At 42.8% G+C, this 21,252-nt stretch overlaps 1 protein-coding gene across 4 annotated transcripts in view; it reads left to right on the plus strand.

The window, feature by feature from the left end:
- The window catches only part of RGS9 (regulator of G protein signaling 9), a 62,926-nt gene that overhangs the window by 31,129 nt on the left and 10,545 nt on the right, over positions 1–21,252 (plus strand). For 2 of the 4 annotated variants that reach the window (XM_014071451.2, XM_014071460.2), the window contains exons 10-17: positions 1,694–1,723; positions 4,258–4,319; positions 11,975–12,088; positions 13,660–13,775; positions 14,781–14,868; positions 15,438–15,576; positions 17,204–17,289; positions 19,751–21,022. In XM_014071451.2, coding sequence (XP_013926926.2) covers positions 1,694–1,723; positions 4,258–4,319; positions 11,975–12,088; positions 13,660–13,775; positions 14,781–14,868; positions 15,438–15,576; positions 17,204–17,289; positions 19,751–19,928 — 813 coding nt within the window. In that variant the 3' untranslated portion in view covers positions 19,929–21,022. Of the gene's footprint in view, positions 1–1,693; positions 1,724–4,257; positions 4,320–11,974; positions 12,089–13,659; positions 13,776–14,780; positions 14,869–15,437; positions 15,577–17,200; positions 17,290–19,750; positions 21,023–21,252 lie in introns of those variants that run through there. The other 2 variants (XR_015696021.1, XM_087710214.1) reach the window with 2 other exon arrangements.

Raw genomic sequence — 21,252 nt, forward strand, 5'->3', positions numbered from 1 at the left:
ATAATAGCTTCCAAGCAAGTCTTCATAATTAATTGCGATACTGTATTCTTAAATTCTTTTTTAACTGCCGCAGATTTATCATACCATTTTTCAATGCGTTATCTACTATAATAAAACAGTACTAAGCAATATTAAATAAGCAAAGGTATCCAAAATTTATCTGTATTTTCTTAAGCCTGTTTTTTGAATAACAGAATTTTTCTGAAGTGCCATTCATACTTTCACATTCGATCGAGGCAATAATACCCTGCAAGTTGCCATTTCAAAGACCAGTTCTTCTGTTTGCTATTTTCTCATGTCTTAAATATTTCCAGTATAGATAGAAGCTGAAAAAATAATAATGGCATCGTAGCATGAAGCAATATCTGATTCTAACAATGCATTATTATAATAAGATGTGCTTAGATGCCTTTAAAAGTTTAAAGCCCAGATTTAAATTGGGATTGCAAAACTGGGTAACTGAAATTAAATTTTTCTTCAGTGGCACTTTTCTAATGACAAATGCTCATACCTTTGGAGCTTGTATTTCTGAGCAAAATACAGTCTATAGATTTGATTCTATTGATAGTATTTGAGTATTCTAGTATCCAGTAATGCCAAGATCATACTGAATTAAATAAACCTCACCCATGACTAAGTTGCATGCTGTTGTACATGGTGATACATAACCCTTTATAGATGGGACTGAAAGCACATTTTTTATTTATGTATTTTCTCTGACAACTGAAGGTGACGTACACCCTCATTTTATGCCCATATAAGCACTCTAAGGTAAGGCACAGAGAGAATAACTGGCCCAGAGTCATGGTATCAGCTTGTGAAAAATTATCTCTTCTTAAAAGTAGAGATGCATTTGAATCTCATGCAAAAAGAAAAGAAAAATTGCAATGCAAAAGTGCCCCCCCCTCCCAAAATGAGGATGTTTACTTTGGGCCTTTTCCCCAATTGCTCTTCTATCTGAATGCAGCCTCTTGTAAAATAATTTTAAAACAATACAGGACAGGAAATTAGTATCCAGACCCTGTGCTGTATCATTTGCATGCCTGTAATAACCTGTATGTGTGTTTGCCAAAGGCGATCTAATGAGTGTTTGAATCAGACTCATAGAACTGAAAGGATCTCCACAAAACTTGGGGATTTTCCTGAAAGTCTGTCCCTTCCTTTTTCATCAGTTTATTTCAAACAAAGGCATGCATGATACTTCAAAGGGAAACTGCAAGCACAAATCGCCTGCAGTTAATTTCTAGCCTTCAATCCCTGGCTTGGCTGGTGGATGTCATGTAACATCATTGGAGCAATTTAAATCATAGTATAACCACAGCGGCTATTGTTTAATTGCAGTGTTTATATGTTGCAGCATATTGTTTCCTGTTGTTTTTCATTAATGTTGAATAATCTAATTTGTATCTTCTAAATGCGTCTACTTTAGCTCCATTATAATAAATTTATAATTAAATGGATATGTGCCTGTACACACACGTGTCTATGTATGTATGTATGTGTATAGGTATGTTCACATATAGACTGAGGAGAAGCAGGCATTACTAGCTACTAAATAAGAATAGAATCGTTCAGTCCATGGAATTTCTTCACATTTTGTTGGATGAAGTGGATTGATGCTAATCTAAATGTTGTTTTAATTGTCATACAGACTGTGATACTCTTTTCAATGCAGTGTTTCTTTGTTTTACAGAAAAAAACAATTGAAGTATATAGGACAGAGGTAATTCATTGTAATTTGTTGTAATGTATATTGTTCATATAATCTGCATGAATACTTATAGCACATATAAATATTTTAGTCAGATTGTCAAGAATCACCTTTTGAACACATTAAAATCTTGGAAGTCTTTTTGCTTTTTAAAAAATCTATGAATAAAATGATAACCCCCACATTCCATTTTTAGCCAGACTACATACTCCTTGAATTAATGGAGCCTATCCACCATAGTCATAACTCATCACGGATGGAAAGTGGGTCAATTTTACAACCTTTTAACAGCAGTTTTTAAGCAAATCATCGCAGTTATTAAATTAGTGGTTCACTAATGGCACTGATTTGCTGAAAACTGGAAGTCAATGCTGGTTTTCCGCACAACTTTCATAAAAATGGTCACGTGATCATGGGATGCTGCAAACAGCTATATATGCAGCCTGGTTGCCTAGTGCCCAAAGTCTGGTCATGTGACCACAGGATGGTAAAGGTCAGAACTTTGAATTTTGGTTGTTAAGTGACAACCAGATAGTTCTGTCAGAACATCAAAATGTCGCAAAATCTACAAGTAGTCCTCAACTTAACAACGGTTCATTTAGTGACTGTTCAAAGTTACAATAGCATTGAAAAAAGTGACTTTTCATACTTATGACCATTGCAGCATCCCATGGTTATGTGATCTACGTTCAGAAGTTTGATAACTGACTCATACTTATGACAGTTGCAGTGTTCCAGGGCCATGTGATCGCCTTTTGCAAAACCTTCTCTCAGTCAAAGTCAACGGAGAGACCAGATTCTCTTATCAACCATGTTACTACTTTAAGTGTAGTGATTCACTTAACAACTGTGGCAAGAAAAGTTGTAAAATGGAGCAAAACTCACTTAACACATTTCTCACTTAACAGCATCAATTTTGGGTCCAGTTGTGGTCGTAAGTCGAGGACTACCTGTACTGCTGTCAGGAGGCAAGTAAGATCTGGAAGTTCCTCCAGTTAGGGCTTCCTTTCTTGCATCCATTCAGAATGGCTTTATGAAATGATATGGCCTAAGGTAGAATATTCCGATTCCATCTCTGGCCATAGTAAATGATATACTCAATTGTACATCATTTAATCATTGACTTACTAGCTTCCATGGGCATCCATAGCAAACCATGAGGACATCAGAATGATAACAAACTGTACAGTTCTCCAGGTAGTCCAGGTCAGGAAAGAGACTCCCCAAATCTGGCTGGTTTATTGGTATAAGCTGTGTTAACAGAATCTTCAAAGCCTGCCTGAATTCTTTCTTACGTTTTCTCCGTTTCTTGGGCTGAAAGTGTATTTTTACAAACATCATCTCTACCTTGTTTCTCCAAGGTTTAACTCCTTAACTCCCTACCTACACATATATGGTGACACTATGTCACATGTGCTATAACTACTCACGTAGAAACGCCTGCACAAGTATATAATTTACAATAAAGTATTTGCATATGACGGGTCGGTGCTCATTTCATCATCTCCCCCCCACCCCCCAATGTTCGGTTCCTATTAATCCCTTTACAGATAGTCCTCGATTTACAACTGCAATTGAGCCCAACTGGTAAGCAACACTGTAGTTAAGTGAGTTTTGCCACATTCTTGCCATGGTTGGTAAGTGAATCACTGCAGTTAAGTAAGTTAGTAATAGTTATTAAGTGAACCAGGCTTCCCCACTGACTTTGCTCGACTGGTCACAAAAGGGGATCACATGATTCCAGGACACTGCAAATATCATAAATACATGCCAATTGCCAAGTGTCCAAATTTTGATCATGTGACCACAGGGATGCTGCAATGGTTGTAAGTATGAAAAATGCTCGTAAGTCACTTTTTTCACTGCCATTGTAATTTCAAATGGTCACTAAACAAATGGTTGTAAGTTGTAAGCTGTATTCTGCCTGACAGTATAACCAATCTTTCAACTTCTCTCTTGGCTACCAATTTTCAAATGATCACATTGAGTCCATTGATGCTGTGTCATTTGCACAAAGTCATTGGAACTATGTAATACACTGAAATGGCTGAGGGTTCAGTGGTCAACTAAGCCCCATCCTTCCTCCTCACTCACATTAGTGTGCTATTATTTGTCATTGCAATCATTAAAAAAGTGAAGTATGTTTTGAATTCGTCCTTCCACATGCGATGCTTAAGTTAATCCTTCTGTTGTGCCTCCAAATCGGCGGTACACTTGTCTAATCCTCACACTGATTTTAGTGCCCTTCTTGTTTCTCTGTCTTTTAAATGGAAGTCTTTGTAGGAATAATATGGCCCAGGGATGGCAGGTGACAGAAACGAGCTTGTAATAAAATGTCTCTTCAGTTTATCTCTCCTCTTTTCACTACAATAAACTTAAACTACAATTCAGAAATCTGCCTGCTGGGCATCCATTTCTTGCAAGGGTGGGTCACACACAATAACATATTGTGACCCGCCTTTGCAAGAAATCATTTCTCAGTGAATAAAGCTTGAAGTCAATTATTTGCCGTTCTGCTAACCTATGCAATATATCTTCCTTTACAGATCATGTACCTCCAACAGTCCCTCATGAAGACTGCAACAAAGTCATCTGTCTCTTTGGGAGGGTAAGGGCTGACATCTTGTATGTCTTTTAACTCATACTTTTGATCAAGCGATTTAGCCAGATGTTATCTTTTTTTAAACACTGAAAAGGTTTGTTATGATACTTAAGCTTCATCCAGAGGAGTTTATAATTAAGAATCCCCAAAGGAACTGATATACATATTCAGTAATGAGATGTGGTTGCTTAAGAAACTTTTGTAGTTCGGCAGAAGAGGAACGCGAAGCCAGGGTTAACAAAACAGTCCAGGTTTATTCAACATTAAAAAGAAGGCGACAGCGAAGCTAGCCGGGAACGCGCGCCAAGGTATTTACAATTATAACAACCAATCACTGGCCGAGGACTGGGCGTGACCGCTGACTTCAGTACCTCGGCCAATCAGTAAGTAACTGTGGCCAGGCTAGAACGTAATGCATACACAAATCCACTAATGAATATTTAACACCCCTTCCCCCCAGTTCTGCGCATGCTCCCGAGTGGAGCATGCGTAGTCGCAAAGATAGGCGGGGCGGTGCCGGACCCGCCCAGATCTCCTCAATTCAACAGCAGTCGTCGGCGGAGGTGGACCTGCTCGTTGTAGCTCCTCCCCAAAGGGAGTGCAGCTCCGAGGGACGCCTTCCCGGCACGACCCAGAAGGCGGGCTCAACAATGCAGGTAGGCTGGGCCGGGATGGCGCGTCCACAGATGTAGGGGAGAGCCTTGGAGGAGTGTCTCAGTAGGTAGGAGCATCAGCCGGCAACTCTTCGATGGCGGTTTGAGCCGACAGATTCGCTTCCCGGCAGGGGGCTAAATAAGTAAGCCGCCACTCTCGAATGCCAGTCGCCCCTGTCCATACGGCCCAGTGCCTCCTTAGCCGAACTGACTGCCCACTCCGCCCGGCCATTACTGGCCGGGTGGTACGGGGCTATGGGCGCGTGCCGGATCCCCTGCTCGGCCAAGAACTCCTGAAACGTGGTGGCTGTGAATTGCGGGCCATTATCTGAAACAAGTATGTCCGGCAACCCATGGGTTGCGAACAGTCTGCGTACGGCCCGGACCGTACTCTCGGCCGTGGTGGAGGCCATCAGGACCAGTTCCACCCACCGAGAGTAGGCGTCCACCACAATTAAGAAATTCTGGCCGTGGAAGGGACCGGCAAAATCTACATGGAGGCGTGACCACGGGCCTCTCGGAACCTCCCACTCCCGAGCAGGCCCGGCCGGAGGATTGGGCCTAGAGAGTTGACATGTAGCACAACGGCCCACGTAGGCCGCTATCTCTGAATCCAACAAAGGCCACCAGACATAGCTGCGGGCTAAGGCCTTCATCCGCGCTATGCCTGGGTGATCCTTATGGAGCAGAGGCAGAACTCGTGGCCGCAACGCAGCAGGAATCACTACTCGATCCCCCCAAATGAGACACCCCCCGTGGATGGAAAGCTCCGCTTGCCGAGCTTTAAAGGGCCGGAAGCCCTTCGCCACTTTGTCTGTGGGCCACCCCCTCAAGACCCAGGAGGAGACCTGGGAGAGGATAGGATCGGCCTTCGTGTAGGCCGCGACCTCCGCTGCTGAAATGGGTAGGCCGGAGGCCGCGATGGATAGAACAGAGAGGGCTGACACGGGGGCAGCGTCGGTCTCCGGCAGTGGGCAGCGGCTAAGGGCATCCGCATGCCCAAGCTGCTTGCCCGGACGGTATTGCAGCGTATAAAAATATGCCGCAAGGAATTCCGTCCAGCGTGTCATGCGTGGGGAGAGAATGGAGGGAGTCGGCTTGTCACCTGCCAAAAGCCCAAGGAGCGGCTTATGGTCAGTGACAAGAGTGAAGTGCCACCCGTAGAGGTAATCGTGGAACCTCTTAATCCCGGACACCGCAGCCAGAGCCTCCTTGTCGATCTGGCTGTAATTGCGCTCCGCCGAGGAGAGCGTCCGGGAATAAAAGGCCACCGGGGCCTCCGAGCCATTCGGGAGGACATGGCTCAGGACCGCCCCCAAACCGTAGGGAGAGGCGTCACAAGCTAGCGTCAGAGGCATCCTATCATTATATTGAACCAGGACTGCCGATGATGTCAGCATCCCTTTGACAGCCGCGAACGCCTGCGCCTCGCGGCTCTCCCAGCGCCAGGCCGCGGATCGGTCAAGCAACCGATGCAGTGGCTTGACTAGCGACGCCTTATGCGGGATGAATGGCGCGTAGAAGTTAAGTAGCCCCAGGAACGCCTGTAGCTCCACCTTAGAGGTGGGTGCAGGGGCGTTCCTGATGGCTGCAACCTTAGAAGGCGTGGGGTGGATGCCCTGGGCGTCAATCAAGAAGCCCAAGGATTCCACCCTCGGGACAGCAAACGAACATTTGCTGCGCTTCAACTTGAGACCCGCGCCCCTAAAACGCAGAAGGACCTTCCTTAGTACTTCGACGAGTTCTGAGCGGCTAGAAGCAGCGATCAGAACATCGTTGAAATACGGTACTACGCCGGGAAGCCCGTGGAGCAAACGCTCCATGAGGCTCTGGAAGATCCCTGGGGCCACAGAAACGCCAAATTGAAGGCGGCGGCAACGAAAAGCCCCACGATGGGTGACGATGGTCTGCGCAGCCGCCGCATCATCATCCACCGGGAGCTGTTGGTAGGCCTGCGCCATATCCAGTTTGGCGAACGTGCAACCCTGGCCCAATGAATGGAGCAGGTGTTGCACCACGGGGACTGGATAGGGGTTTGCCTGAAGGGCCAGGTTGATCGTCGACTTGTAGTCAGCGCAGATCCTCACCGAGCCGTCCGGCTTGACGGGGAGAACGATAGGGGTCTCCCAGGGGGAGTGGTCAACGGGCTCGATGACTCCTTGCGCCAGAAGCTTATCCAGCTCGGCATCAACCTTGGCCTTTAAGGCAAAAGGCACCCTGCGGCCTTCAGCCTGATTGGAGCAACCTGGGGGTCGAGACTAAGGGATATGGGGGTGCCTTTATAACAGCCTAACTGGCCATCAAAAACGTCCGTGAAATCGGACAGGACGCTTTCTAGGGAAGAAGAGACAACCCGGTGCACCCCCCCAATTGATAGACCCAGGGCAGGGAACCAATCCAGGCCTAAAAGGGCAGGGAGAGAATCCCTAACTACCAGGATGGGCAATTTTCCCACAAAGGGGCCATAAGAGACCGAAATGGGGAAAGAGCCCAAGGTGGGGATGAAATGCCCCTGATAGTCCCTTAAGGTGGTCTCAGCAGGCAAGAGCTGGCTTTGGGAAACCCTGGGGCAGAGGCGGGAGAAAAGAGCCAAGGACAGCAAATAGCGAGAGGAGCCAGAGTCCACCTCCATCCGGCAAAGCTGACCTTCCAGCTGGACTGAGGTAGCGATCTTCCGGGCTCCGGCGGAGGCTTGGTGAAGAAAGCAGTCAGAGGCTTGCGGTTGGCAAATGGTGTAGCAGTCTTCAACCCGCCGAGCGGGCCGCGGTGGTTGGCGGCGCGGCTGCGCTTGGGGTTGGACAGCGGTTTGCAGGAAAGATGGAGCAGGCAGCGAAGCTCGGCAAACTCTAGCGATGTGCCCCTGCCCATTGCAATGGCGGCACGTTGCGTTGCGGAAAGTTGTGGGTAGGCGAAGCCAATTGTAGCCGCTCGATATCGGCCGTGGACTGCTCCGAGAGCTCCGCTGCTCTGGCAGTCTCCACGGCCTGGAGTAAGGTAATGTCTTGATGGCGGAACATACGGCTTCGCAAGTTTACATCCCGCACACCACAGACAAACTGCTCCACCAAGTTTTCTTCTAAGTTGGTAAAGTCACATTGGGCAGCCGTAGTCCGCAAGGACTCTAGAAATTGGCTAATTGACTCGTTAGGTCTCTGCACCCGGCGACGGAAAGCGAAGCGGCGAGCGATCTTCGAGGGTGTCGGTGCGTAATGTCCTTTGAGCCTGGTCATTAGAGTGTCCCAGCCTAACTTGTACGCTGGCCTTGGAGCGGCCAAGGCTCGGGCGGAGGCGAACATGGAGGGTTCGCAACAAGAGAGAAAGAAACTGCATTTTTCCTCATCGGTTTGTACCTGGTTCTTAGACGCAATGAGATAACACTCAAAACGCTCCATGAATCCCTCCCAGGATTCTCCCCCCGAGCCGTAGGGAGCAAACGGAGGCAAGGCAGAAGTCATCGTGGCTTAGATGCGGGAAGGACTCTTCGGAGTGGAGAAAGAGACCAGAGTTCCTTCAGAAAAAAAAAATCCCACCTTCGTCGCCAGTTTTGTAGTTCGGCAGAAGAGGAACGCGAAGCCAGGGTTAACAAAACAGTCCAGGTTTATTTAACATTAAAAAGAAGGCGACAGCGAAGCTAGCCGGGAACGCGCGCCAAGGTATTTACAATTATAACAACCAATCACTGGCCGAGGACTGGGCGTGACCGCTGACTTCAGTACCTCAGCCAATCAGTAAGTAACTGTGGCCAGGCTAGAACGTAATGCATACACAAATCCACTAATGAATATTTAACAGAAACCCACACTACTGTAGCATTAGTGGACATAATTCAGTGAGAACAGTATAAGTTTCCATATTTCATTTTCAGATACTCTTTTCCTCCTCCTCTCCCCCTCTCTTTGTCCCTTATTTACAGACATACTTTCCCTCACATACATACATATCCTGTCTCATCATCTGCCCATCTCAACATTTTTCTATGACTGTAACTTCTCACGATATAGGATGGATTGTATGCTACAATCAGTATTAGAAACCAATACACCCAGAGATGAGATTGAAAAATGTTAGCAACAGGTTCTCTGGCCGGTTGCTGGGTGGGTGTGGCCATAGTGGGCATGGCCTACTCGGCCTCCTGCACCATGGTAGGAAAGTGTTTTCACCCTCCCCAGGCTCCGGAAGGAGGAAATAGGCCCGTTTTCGGACTTCTGGTACTTGGGTAGGCCATTTTTTCACCCTCCCCAGACTCCAGAGGTTTTCCCTGAGCCTCCAGAAGGGCAAAAATGGATCCGGAGGCCCGAAACGGGCTTGTTTCCGACTTCTGGGAGGCCTGTTTTTCGCTCCACCAGAGCGTCTGCACGGGATGAACGGACTGCACAGAGACTCCTGGGAGGGGTGGAGTGGGTGGGGCAATCAGTCCTTGCAACAATTGGTTCGGCGAACTGGATGCAAAATTAACATCTGGTTCGTGTGAACTGGCTGAATCCCTGAATACATGGGTAAAAACATTCAGGTCTACTGTTTTTCCCATATGAATATGAAGGGTTTTGCTACTTTGTGAAACATAACCTGAAGATGGGTGGGCTGTCCTTACTTCAGGAGGCAAGATGATCCATAGCAAGGGGGTCTCAATCAAGAAAGCACATCTTTGGGCCCCAACTCTTTAACCTCACTCAGTTGGAGGCCTTGAAGAAGGACCTTTCAGGCCCTCTCAGAAAGAAGGTGCACAGGTAAAATTGGGATTGAATTGGACCTGGAGGTTTATGGTCAACCAATGTAGCAACTTCAAGATAGCTGTCAATTGCTAAATCTCTCTCCACGACTCTCAGAGGGCTAATGACTCATTTTCAAAGTGCTAACAACCAGATGACTATAAGGAATATAAATCCTTTCTTTCCCCAGCATTCAGTTAGAACTGAGGATGCTTCTTGGATGAGAAGCGAAACATCTACAAGAAAAAACCACAAATAAATAAGTTGCCTTTTGAAAAAGCATCTTAGGGACTCTCTCCTTTGTCAACTGTCAGGACCAACAACACTTTCTGAATCACTACTGAGAGTAGCCCCAAGTGAAATATATTGCAGTAATGTAATTGAGAGTCATGTTTTGAACACCTCGATTCAAACAAGCTCCTAAGTGGCTTTAACACAAATATATGCATCCCTCCTTCCCTTCACAGGTTTCCTTTCCACATTCCCCAGCGTTCATACATTTACAGTTGTAATCTTGTAAGATCCTTTTTGAGGTTTTTTAAACAAGCAGGACAGTCATGCTTTCTACAACTAGATTTCTGCAGTTTCATAGTTGCCAGTTTGTAGAGGGTGCATCAGAAAGCTACTTTAAAAGATTGACATGGTGTTGAAATTTTCTACGTTTTCCAGGGCAGAATTGTTTAATGAACATACAAGATCCTTTTTCTGAGAAGGGAGGAAATCTTAGTTCAACCTATCACTGAAAAATATACCATGCTCACTACTAAGATTTCCACAATTTGCTTGTTCTTCTGACTCATAACTAGCATTATTTCCAATCTACCAACCTGTTGAAAAAGTAGTTATTGAATAGAAGTACTACAGTACTATATTAGTATAGTATATATAGTACTATAGTAGTACTCTGGAATAATAATCCATTTTAGAGCAATTAGGACATTTTCCAAATATGTCCATGAATTTCCTGTTTTAAATGGATCAAGCTTATATATGTTTGTTTGTTATATCTGTATATGAATTATCCTGTGATCAATTTCTCATGTCTGCTATAATCTAAAATTTGAGTCATGTTTGTTTTTTAACCACAACTATTATCCTTTTCATACATCAAATGCTGGCCAGGGAAGCTCCACTTGTATTTAATTCCATCGTTTTAAAAATCTGTAAATCTTATTAATTGTTCTGGGACTGATAACTGAAAATACCAGAATTTTTGTACCATTTATCTTTTTTATAACTTCAGCATATTTCATCCTGTTTCTGAATTGTGGTGAGCTGGGAGAGATTTAATTATAGGAGTTTATATGAATTTATTGTACATTATGTTCTAAACTAATTTATTTCTTCCTTATGATGTAACCTTGCAGACCCAGGAGTTGTGCATAAGCAGTTTATATGCATTGCTGTGGATATAATCATCTTCATCTGAAACATCTATAAGCAGAAAATTACCTTATACTTGCAGAAAAACCAAAGCTAAGGTCCTTCTATAAGCAAGTATTGCTGGAAGGTACTTTGGGAGATGTTTCTAGAAAATCCCAGCTTCATTCCTGAACTACAGCATATCAACGTCAGAATTCCAGCCAGGTTTAGATTGTCTTAAAAATGTAAGGTGGGCTTGAATATCTGACAATAGAAACCCAATGCTCAACAGCTCAATCTTCAATGAACTTGCTTAGAAAACTTATTTGGTGTTATCAGTTAGTCTTCAAACAGCAAGTGAAAGATCCCATGTTTGAATTACTTCCCATGCCAAAACAAAAATCCTCTACATAGAGAAGTGCTGTATCTGGGATAGAATTAAGGTAGATCCTTTCTGTCTATCATGCAAGCTTTCTATGGCTGGTGCTTTGGTGTTTGGGCATCCATTCAAGCATCTGCTCCATTGTAACATTCCAAAGTGGAATAATCTAAGGACGTGCCATGTAGTATTTTGAAATGTCTCCCATCATAGTAATCAGGCGCAAAAATGTCTAACCTCTGAGTCCAGATAAGGTTGGCCAAGGGCTGCTACCAGCAGAGACTCAAGTGTAGTATAATTAGACTTTTAAAGGCCAGTTTCTTGGAGAGCTTCATATCTCTTAACCCCGTAAACAACACAGGAATGATAATCACTGGCACATCAATAATACACTAGACAGAAAACTGCAAGTGTTACTGTTTGCATCATACCAGCAATGAAATGTTCTCCTGGCTTGGATGGCATTGGAAATGTGAATAATGTAAATTCATTTATTGATTCTGGGCTAATAACTGCATCTAGATGTTTCCCTTTTTTTTTTTGTCTCTATACTTTCAGAATAGTGAAGTACTGTGAACAGTTCTGCTCCAATGACCCTATAATCTCAGGATGCCTGCCCAGCAATCCTTGGGTTTCTGATGATGTGGATTTTTGGGAACTCAATGCAAAACTGTATGTATTGTGTTTATTTCAGCTCCTAAATTACATCAACTCCTATTAGCTTTTGCTTTTTTCCTTTTCTTTTAGAACGTAGAATAAGAGACTTGGAAGGGATCTTGGAGGTCTTCTCATTCAACCCCCTGCCCATGGCAGGAGACCCTATACCATTCCAGACTTTGTTTGGGCTTGATGGGATGGTTACAATCATAAAGGGAATTATAACAGAACAGTATAATAGAGTTGGAAGAACCTTGGATGTCTTCCAGTCCAGTTTTAGTATCAGAGCAACTTTCAGTTTATGAATGTCTGTATGTACCAGAGGTGTATTCAGTCGGTTCTCTCGGGTTTGGGCAAACTGGTAGCGGCAGCTGCGGAAGGTTCTGCCCACGCGCCCTGATATAATGCGTGAGCACTGCGCATGCACAGAAGGTGGTGTACATGTGCAGATGAGGGCCCATTCAAGCAGGAAGATCTTAACAATGCATGTTGCAAATGCCACCACAAAATTTACTCTGACTGCCTGCACTGTGCATTCTCCAAAATGTAATTTGGATCTATGCTTTATCTATAGTAGAAAAATAAAATATAACATGCAAAGTGGGGAAAAAATCTGTGAATTAAAGGGAAATATGTTTTTATAATGATCCTAATAAATATTACAATGCATAATCACTGGCTATACCATATGGCAATACCTAGCTTACTTTAGCTACCTTGAAAAAGTTAAGCAAAGGTGGGTCTAGATCAGTGGTTCCCAACATGGGGCCCACAACCGACAGGGGGCACGATTTGATTTTTAATGGGGGCAATTTGAACATTGTTTAAACCAAGGTAATGGCCTTTTAGACTTCCTTCATATGAGTAGAGTTCAGTGTTTGACTAAAGTAAGAATTATATGTCACGGGGAGAGGGAATCAGGATTTTAGAGATGCTTAGGTGGGACATGGCCAAAAAAAGGTTGGGAACGATTGGTCTAGATACTAAAGATACTAGATAAGAAAATAATATTTCCATGTCCCTGCAGTTAACTATGAGTCAGGCCTGACCTGAGGGATACTTATCTATAATGTCCTGGCTTGTCCTCATCATAGTACATTAGAGGTCAGAGGAAAAATCAATCGAAAGCAGTCAAGATACTCACGTATGAATACCGTGTTTCCCCCAAAATAAGACAGGATCTTATTTTCTTTTGACCCCCGAAATAAGCGCTTGGCTTTATTTTCGGGGAGGTCTTATTATTTTTGAGGTGCAGGAGGCAGCGAGCGTGGTCACCTCATGGCTGTGGCTGTGTTGCAAAATTTTCAGGGAGGGCTTATTTTCAGGAGAGGGATTATTTTAGCGCATGTGCTTAAAAGCCCGATTGGGGTTATTATCCAGGGAAGTCTTATTTTTAGGGAAACAGAGTACAAGTTTGCTAAGGAAGGACAGGCAGAGTTCTCGGTTCTATCAAACACAAAACAAAACAGACAAATCTCAAAATAATTGATTTCAGGGAGAAACAGCACTGTTTCTTTATGAATAAATCTGTGGGCAGGTCCATGAATTCAATCTTAATTTAAAGGAGACCTTTTCTCTTTTGGCAGGGTAGAAATCCCCACCAAGGCACGGGTGGAGAAATGGGCCTTAAACTTTAGGGAGCTGATGAAAGACCCCAAAGGACGTCAGAATTTCCAGCTATTCCTGAAGAAGGAGTTTAGTGGTAGGTATGAAGATGCACCTGCTTTTCCACTTGTCAAGGTGTTCTATACAGTCTGAAGCAGTGGTGAGATTCAGCCGGTTCGCACTTATTCGGGACAACCAGTTGTTAACTTTCTAAGCAGTCCGGAGAACCAGTTGTTGGAAGAAATCTCCTTTTGTTTCCCCCCCACACTTTTCGGGGTTAATCCTGTAAGGAAGGCAGGAAGGAAACATTCTGGTGTTGTTTCTAGCCTAATCTTTATTGCCCTGCTTACAGAAACTGCCTCTCCAGTTAACCCTGATTACATTAGAACAGCTAAGGTGAAGCGCCCATCAACGTGAGTAACGTTGAATTGGCCATGCCCACACAGTCACATGACCACGGAGGCACACCTACCCAGCTGATCATTAGGGCAGAGAACCAGTTGTTAAATTGTTTGAATCCCACCACTGGTCTGAGGTCACTGTTGTCACCCCACAGCAAGCTGAGAGGAATTTTATGTACAGAAAGTGATTTAATCCCTTAATTATTTGTAAGGTGATGTGGGATTACATTGCAGCTATCCATAATAAGAATAGAGCTGTAATTTACTATAGATTTTGTCTGTGAGATGAGAAGCCATTATATACTTACGCAAAACAGAATCTAAAAGGGCTCAAAAACATTAATTTTTGTCCTTTACAAATCCCCTTGGTTTGGGACATTCATAAAATTTTTAAAAAGGTGTAAGATGACAGCCATATACCAGGGGAAATAATTCCCCTGTTTATTTGGGTAAGCATTTGGATAATGGGAATTTTTTAATTTTTATTTGGAGAGCAGAGTCAGAAAAATTAAACCTGCTAATGTTCTAGAACTCTGTTCATAGTCTTAATATGGTCACTCTAGATTTACTTTATTCTGTTTTTAAAATTGTCTTACAAGAATTGATATTATAAAACCCTGCCTAGAGTCATTCTCAATAATGAGATGGGGCTGTAGACATTTAATAAATAAGATGCTGTTTTTCCTTCCTGTTAATATCAGGGGAGAATCTGGGATTTTGGGAAGCTTGTGAAGATTTGAAGTATGGAGATCAATCCAAAGCGAAAGAAAAAGCAGAAGAAATTTACAAGTGAGTATATTCTAGTTTGAAATCTTTCTAGTATCTTTTCTTGATCTGTTTAGTTCCATTTCTGTATTCTGTGACTAAGCAGTGAAAGGAATGACAGAATACAGTCTGAGAATATAATTATATTGCACCATAATGGAAATAAAGAACTTTATCCAACAATAGAATGTAATATAATTCTTCTATTATTCAGAATTCTACTTTTTTCTAAAGTTCTGTTTTATTTATTTATTTGATTTTTATCCCACATTATTTTTGATCAGCTAGCCATTAAATGTGACATTTTTTTCATTGAAAAAGTCTACAGCCTAACCCTATGTCATCTGAAGATGGTGAAAATACTTCACGGTTCCAGTGATAGTTGCTATCTCATGTGATGTTAATTCTGCATATTATTATGTTAATAATTAATAACATATCTCAAATATTATGTTAATAATATTTGAGATTTGTGAAACCGACACAATATCACTTCATATTCAAAAAGAAAAAAAAGCATTTTATTGATGGGAAAAAGTCCCATCTCCCTGATTTTATGAAACATTTTTTCTCCTCATAATTTTCAATTATAGAACCTTCTTGGCCCCAGGAGCAAGACGTTGGATTAATATTGATGGCACCACTATGGCCATTACAGTCAAAGGCCTCAAAAACCCTCAACGTTATGTCTTAGATGCTGCACAGACTCATATTTATATGCTCATGAAGAAGGTTGGTCATTTTGCTTTTTCATTTGAATTTCCATTCCAGCTACCTAGATATTTTTGACGGAAAGAAAAAAGATACTACTAACATATATACTGTATATACACACACCTAGATATAGAGAGAAATACCTCTTCCTTGTTGCTCCAAAGAGAACAGATTGGAGTGTCTCTGTGTGAGGAAAGATAATTTGGGGTTGATTCCGCTTGATTTTCATTATATAAAATGAATGATTTTCATACAAGAATAAGTTTTTCAAGAGGAAAATTCAGTTTATCAGGAACTGAGATGTCTTGGGCATTGAAGTGGACAAATATCTTATTAGTCTAGCCTCCTCCTTGTTAGGGGAGGGGAACACAGGGTGGGTTCATGCAGTGGTTTCAGCCTCTTTGAGTGTTCAAATAGTGCTCTAGTTGTTTTGGGATTGCACCCAAGATGTCTATTATTATAGGTACTACCATGTTTCCCTGAAAATATGACCTACCCCGAAAGTAAGTCCTAGCTTGATTTTTACACATGTGCCCAATATAAGCCCTCCCCCTCCCCAAAATAAGCCTTAATTAAGAACCCGTCCACTCTGGAGTACAGAGGGGGAAAGGTGCATGGGTAAAAATTAAGCTAAAGTGGGGATAGGGAGGTGACCCTACTTACCAGGCCTTGCACACCCTGAAACCTGCCTTGCCTTGCTGGCCCACTAGTGCAGCTGCTGGTGTGCATTGTCCCCGGCCTCCATTTCACTATCAGAGGCCTTCTGGAAAGGCTTCTGAAGCTGAGAAATGAGGTCTGGATTGATGCGCGTGGCACCCCCCCCCCCAGCCTCGTTTTGCCATCCGGGGTCTTCTGGAAAGGCCTCTGAAGCTAAGAAATCTGGATTGATGCGTGCATCACCTCTGTTCTCTATTTTGCCCTTAGACGCTCTTCAAGAAAGGCCTATGCAGCTGATAACAAAGTTTTGGATCAATCCAGAGCTCTCTTACCGGCTGCAGAGGCCTTTCCTGAAGGCCACTGACAGCAAAATGGAGGCCGGGGGTGATGCGCGCAAGCAGCCGCAGAAGAAGTGGTCCGGCAGCAGATTCTGCTGTGTGGGACTGTCGGTGCCGCTGCGGCAAGGTAATTCAGTGGAAGACACGCCCCCTCAAAAAATACCTGGTGCCTTTTTTTTGGTAGCTAAAAAATTATAAGATTGGGTCATATTTTTGGGAAAACTTTCTTCTGCCACAATTGTTCAGTTATTTTCTTATTTTATTTTACTCAATTTATATGCCCCTCCTCCCATTTTGCAACAGCAGCTCTGCCTTCAATGCTCAATAGAAAATAACATCAAGAACAGTAGACAATGTCTTTCCCAACCCCTGTTGGCTATTTCAGCATCTGAGAAAACATCTTCCTTGCCTCGCTTTTGTGTGTGTGTATGTGTGAATTCTAACCATATGAGCCTTAATTTAACCAGTGGTTTTTCAGGATGCATATTTAGCATTAAGAAGAGATGTTTTCTTTTGCCACTTGGTGAGAATATTCTCTTGATGCCTCCACTCCCAGCCTCTTTGACTCCTAAACAGCTGTATAGAGATATGATTTTAATTAGGATTCTTGCAATCTACAACTACCAGTCTCCCTTTCTTTTTCCTAGTAGGATTCTTATGGTCGCTATTTAAAGTCTCCGGTATACAAAGAAATGTTGTCCAAGGCAATTGTACCACAAGAAGTGGTTAAAAAAAGGCAAGTCATCTGAGGTTTAATTGCATTTCTTCATTATTGGTTTAAATTAGGAACTAAAGGAAACTGGTGATTATTTATACAGTTGCACAATTTAAGGTGATCTTTCCCTGGGGAAAAGTGCCTGATTTCCAGTTTGATAAATTAGAGACATCATGGCTCTCAGAGTCACCTTGAACCGCAAGGTGTGCGGCATATCAATGCAATAATAAATAAATATTTTTCAATGTTAATGTTATAGCACTTATCAATAACTATTTCATAAGAGAAAAAGAACGAAAATTACCTAAAAGAAAATCACATTTTTTTTCTATATGTGTTGCTTTTGCATTTTTAAGATGTCATAGAATTAGAACTTAGATGTTCCGCTAATAGCTTTTGGAAGTGATTTCATATCAATAAAACACAACCTGTATATATTTAACTCACATCATTTCCGTACGATAGTATAGACATGCATAGACACTTCATGTGGTATAGAATTGGCTTCTGAAGGAGCCATGCAAGTCTGGAAAAGACGGGCCAGTTCAAAAAGGGGTGCTTTATATGTGTTTTGGATATTTCAAAGACTTATGCAAGGAGCGAAACATGACAGCAGCTGCTTTCTGAGAACCATGGTAATTTCCCCAATATTCCACAACCTATAATAGGAGTGGAAAGATCTCATTTAAGATCAAGTTAAGTGAGCTTAACTTTAACTTTCTACCTCTTAGAAAGACCTTTGTAGCTAGACCCAATTATATTCAGAGGTGGCATTCAGCAGGTTCTGACCAGTTCTGGAGAACCGGTAAATACCATCTCTGACTGCCCCCCATCCCCATCTATTCTCTGCCTCCTGAGTCCCAGCTGATTGGGAGGAAATGGGGATTTTGCAGTATCCTTCCTCTGCCATGCCCACTAAGCCATGCCCACCAAGTCATGCCACACCCACCAAGCCACGCCCACAGAACCGGTAATAAAAGATTTTGAATCCCACCACTGACTATATTGATCATGATTTGATTAATACATCTGCTGAGCATATTTACCAAGTGTGCTACATACTAAAATAGTACTAATAGTCCTTAACTTACAACCACAACTGAGCCCAAAATTTCCATTGCTAAGCAAGACGGTTGTTATATGAGCTTTGCCCCACTTTATGACTCTTCCTGCCATGCTCGTTCAGTGAATCACTGCAATTGTTAAGTAAGTAACACTTTTGTGAAGTGAATCTGGCTTCCCCATTGACTTTGCTTGGCAGAAGGTCACAAAAGGAGATCCCCTGATCCCAGGTCACGGCAACCATCATAAATACATGTCTGTTGCCAAGCATGCAAATTTTAATCACGTGACCATGGGGGATGCAATAGCCATAAATATGTATGTATGTAAGTATGAAAATAGAAATAGCACTTAGACTTATATACCGCTTCACAGTGCTTTCCAGCCCTCTCTAAGTGGTTTACAGAGTCAGCCTATTGCCCTCAACAATCTGGGTCCTCATTTTACCCACCTCGGAAGGATGGAAGGCGGAGTCAACCTTGAGCTGGTCAAGATTGAACCCTGGCAATCAGCAGAATTAGCAGCAATGAAAAAGAGTGATAAGTCACTTTTTTCAGTCCTGCTGTGACTTTGAATGGTCACTAAATGAATAGCTGTAAGTCAAGGACTACCTGTACAAAACTCATCCATAGTTTTGCAGAATACTGAGCTTGTGAAATACTATTTGGTTAGCATCTTTCTGAAATACTTATCTATAATTCTTATGGCAGGATTATTTATTGCAACAAATATTTACAATGAGCAACAAAAGGGATCAACTATAGATCTGCATCAGTGTTGAATAAATATTTTTGTTTACACAATATTTTTGTTTAAACAAAAGGGTTTTCTTCATGTTTCATCATTTCTATTTTAGAGCATTTTTTAACCTTTCCATAAAATATTGGAATAAGATATTTAGATAGTTGGAAAAGAGATGATCCTCACATTCTGATGCAATCCCAACATTTTTGGATAAAGGCGAAAATGTTTGTCCATCTGTTTAGGGCTTTACACAAACCCACACAAATTCTGGATATTCTGGCCATGTTTTTATGAAAACCTCTTTCTACAAATTGAGTTTAATTGCTCTTTCCATTTGTTTTAATTTTAGATTGGGTTGCATCAAAACAATGAGGCATATGCTGAGTTCAGTTGGACAAATAACTCACCATTAATTTAAAATTTAAAAATTGTAAACATTGTGAGAAAAGAAAGGAGTTTATGGTAGGAGTCCTGATAATACTCTTTCTGACTAACAAATGTGTTAAGAGGCATAACCCTTTGTGAACTAAAATCTGTGGCAGATTGTTTTTAATCCACAAAAGGCACTTTTGCAGGTTTCCATTCTTTTATTGAAAGGCGGTGGAAATGTGTTAATTAATAATGATCACAATGATCATAAGAGTAACCTTCTGGCTTTGTTTTGTTTCCTGTTCAGCTCTTACAATCCGTTTGCCCGCAAGCACCTGCGCTCCAGTCCCAGCCCCATCCTCTTGAGGCAGCTGGAGGAAGAAGCCAAAGCTAAAGAAGCCGCCACCAATGTGGACATCACCCAGGTTATGAGCAAGCTGGATCGTAGAAGCCAGCTCAAGCAGGAGGCCCCACCTGCTAAATAGGGCCCTGGCGATAGTGCTGGAGAGCCCATGGCAGGAATAAAAACGCAGAGCCAGGAGGAAAATGTTGGCTGAATGTAGGGCTGCATTTCCTTCCCCTGGCCTGCAGGTGTCATAAGTGTTTCATTGTTAGCAATCTCTCTCTCTCTCTCTCCCTCCTTCCCCCCTTCTCTTCCCCCCCCCTTGCCTTCCTCCCATCTACAGTCGGCTGTTGCCATGACATCCAGAACACTGTCCCTTCATCAGCCCTTGCTGATGATAGAATCTTAGAACACAGGTGGCAAAAAAGTCCTCATATGAGAATGGCAGTGAAGCTTTTCATATCGGATCAGCTCACTTTTACACTGCTTTTTCTATAAACTCCCCTCCCACATCTACAATACACTACAAAGTCTGGATGCCATGGCAACCAGCTGCCTGGCCTCTCTATGCCTGTAAATAACAAAGAAAAAGGGTTGAACAATCTTCTTGCAAGACATCAGCCAGAAAACAGAATCTTCTTTCCAGATATCAATTATCTAGTCATTGCCTAGAGAACAACTCAAGAATTTGATAAGGAGCAGACTCTGAGGAAGGAGACTAGAGGACATATTTAAAAGATGGTGCCTAATGTAAATTTACTTCGTGAATGATTGGTATCATTTAACATCATTTAATCATTTTTTTTTCTTATTCAGAATGGCTCTATATTGACCAACAATGGGCTGTGTTTTACTTTAGTGGGTTTTTACAATTCTACCAGACAAATGTATTTTATATTAGACAATTCATGACTTGTTGAGTCAATATTTCAGAGACAATTCCTTACCTACAGAGAGAAACAGAATGATCATAGTTGGGAAACAATCAGCAAGGAAGGGAGTGTCTTCTGATTTTCTGGCAGCTTTCAATTCCCTTCCTTCTGAGAACCTGGCAAGGAGTGCTGGAAATTGTGATCACATGAGTGCAGTAGTGCAGGAGTATGACAGTACTGAGATAGTCACAACTTTGCCAAATTTCAATCCCATGGGAGTCGTGGGTCCTGGATTTTGGATACATTCTTTAAGTTAGACCATTTGATGTACATTTATTCAAAAATTATTAACTTATGATGCACTGTTTTGCAGGGGTGGGTTTCAACCGGTTCGCACCGGTCCCTGCGATCCGGTTGGTCGCCGAACCCGGAAGTAAGTAACTTCCGGGAACGGCAAAGCCCCCCCCCCCGCGCCCGCGCGCGCCCGCGCCCACTCCTTACCCGGTTTTTATGAATTCTGCGCTTCCACGCATGCGCAGAACGCATACAGCGCCTGTGCGATCCTCCAGGAGCAGCTGGAGCATCACACAGATG

This window comes from Thamnophis sirtalis, unplaced genomic scaffold, assembly GCF_051295495.1.
Source record: "Thamnophis sirtalis isolate CommonGarterSnake01/CBP01778 unplaced genomic scaffold, rThaSir2_p1.2 scaffold_3, whole genome shotgun sequence".
Taxonomy (NCBI): domain Eukaryota; kingdom Metazoa; phylum Chordata; class Lepidosauria; order Squamata; family Natricidae; genus Thamnophis; species Thamnophis sirtalis.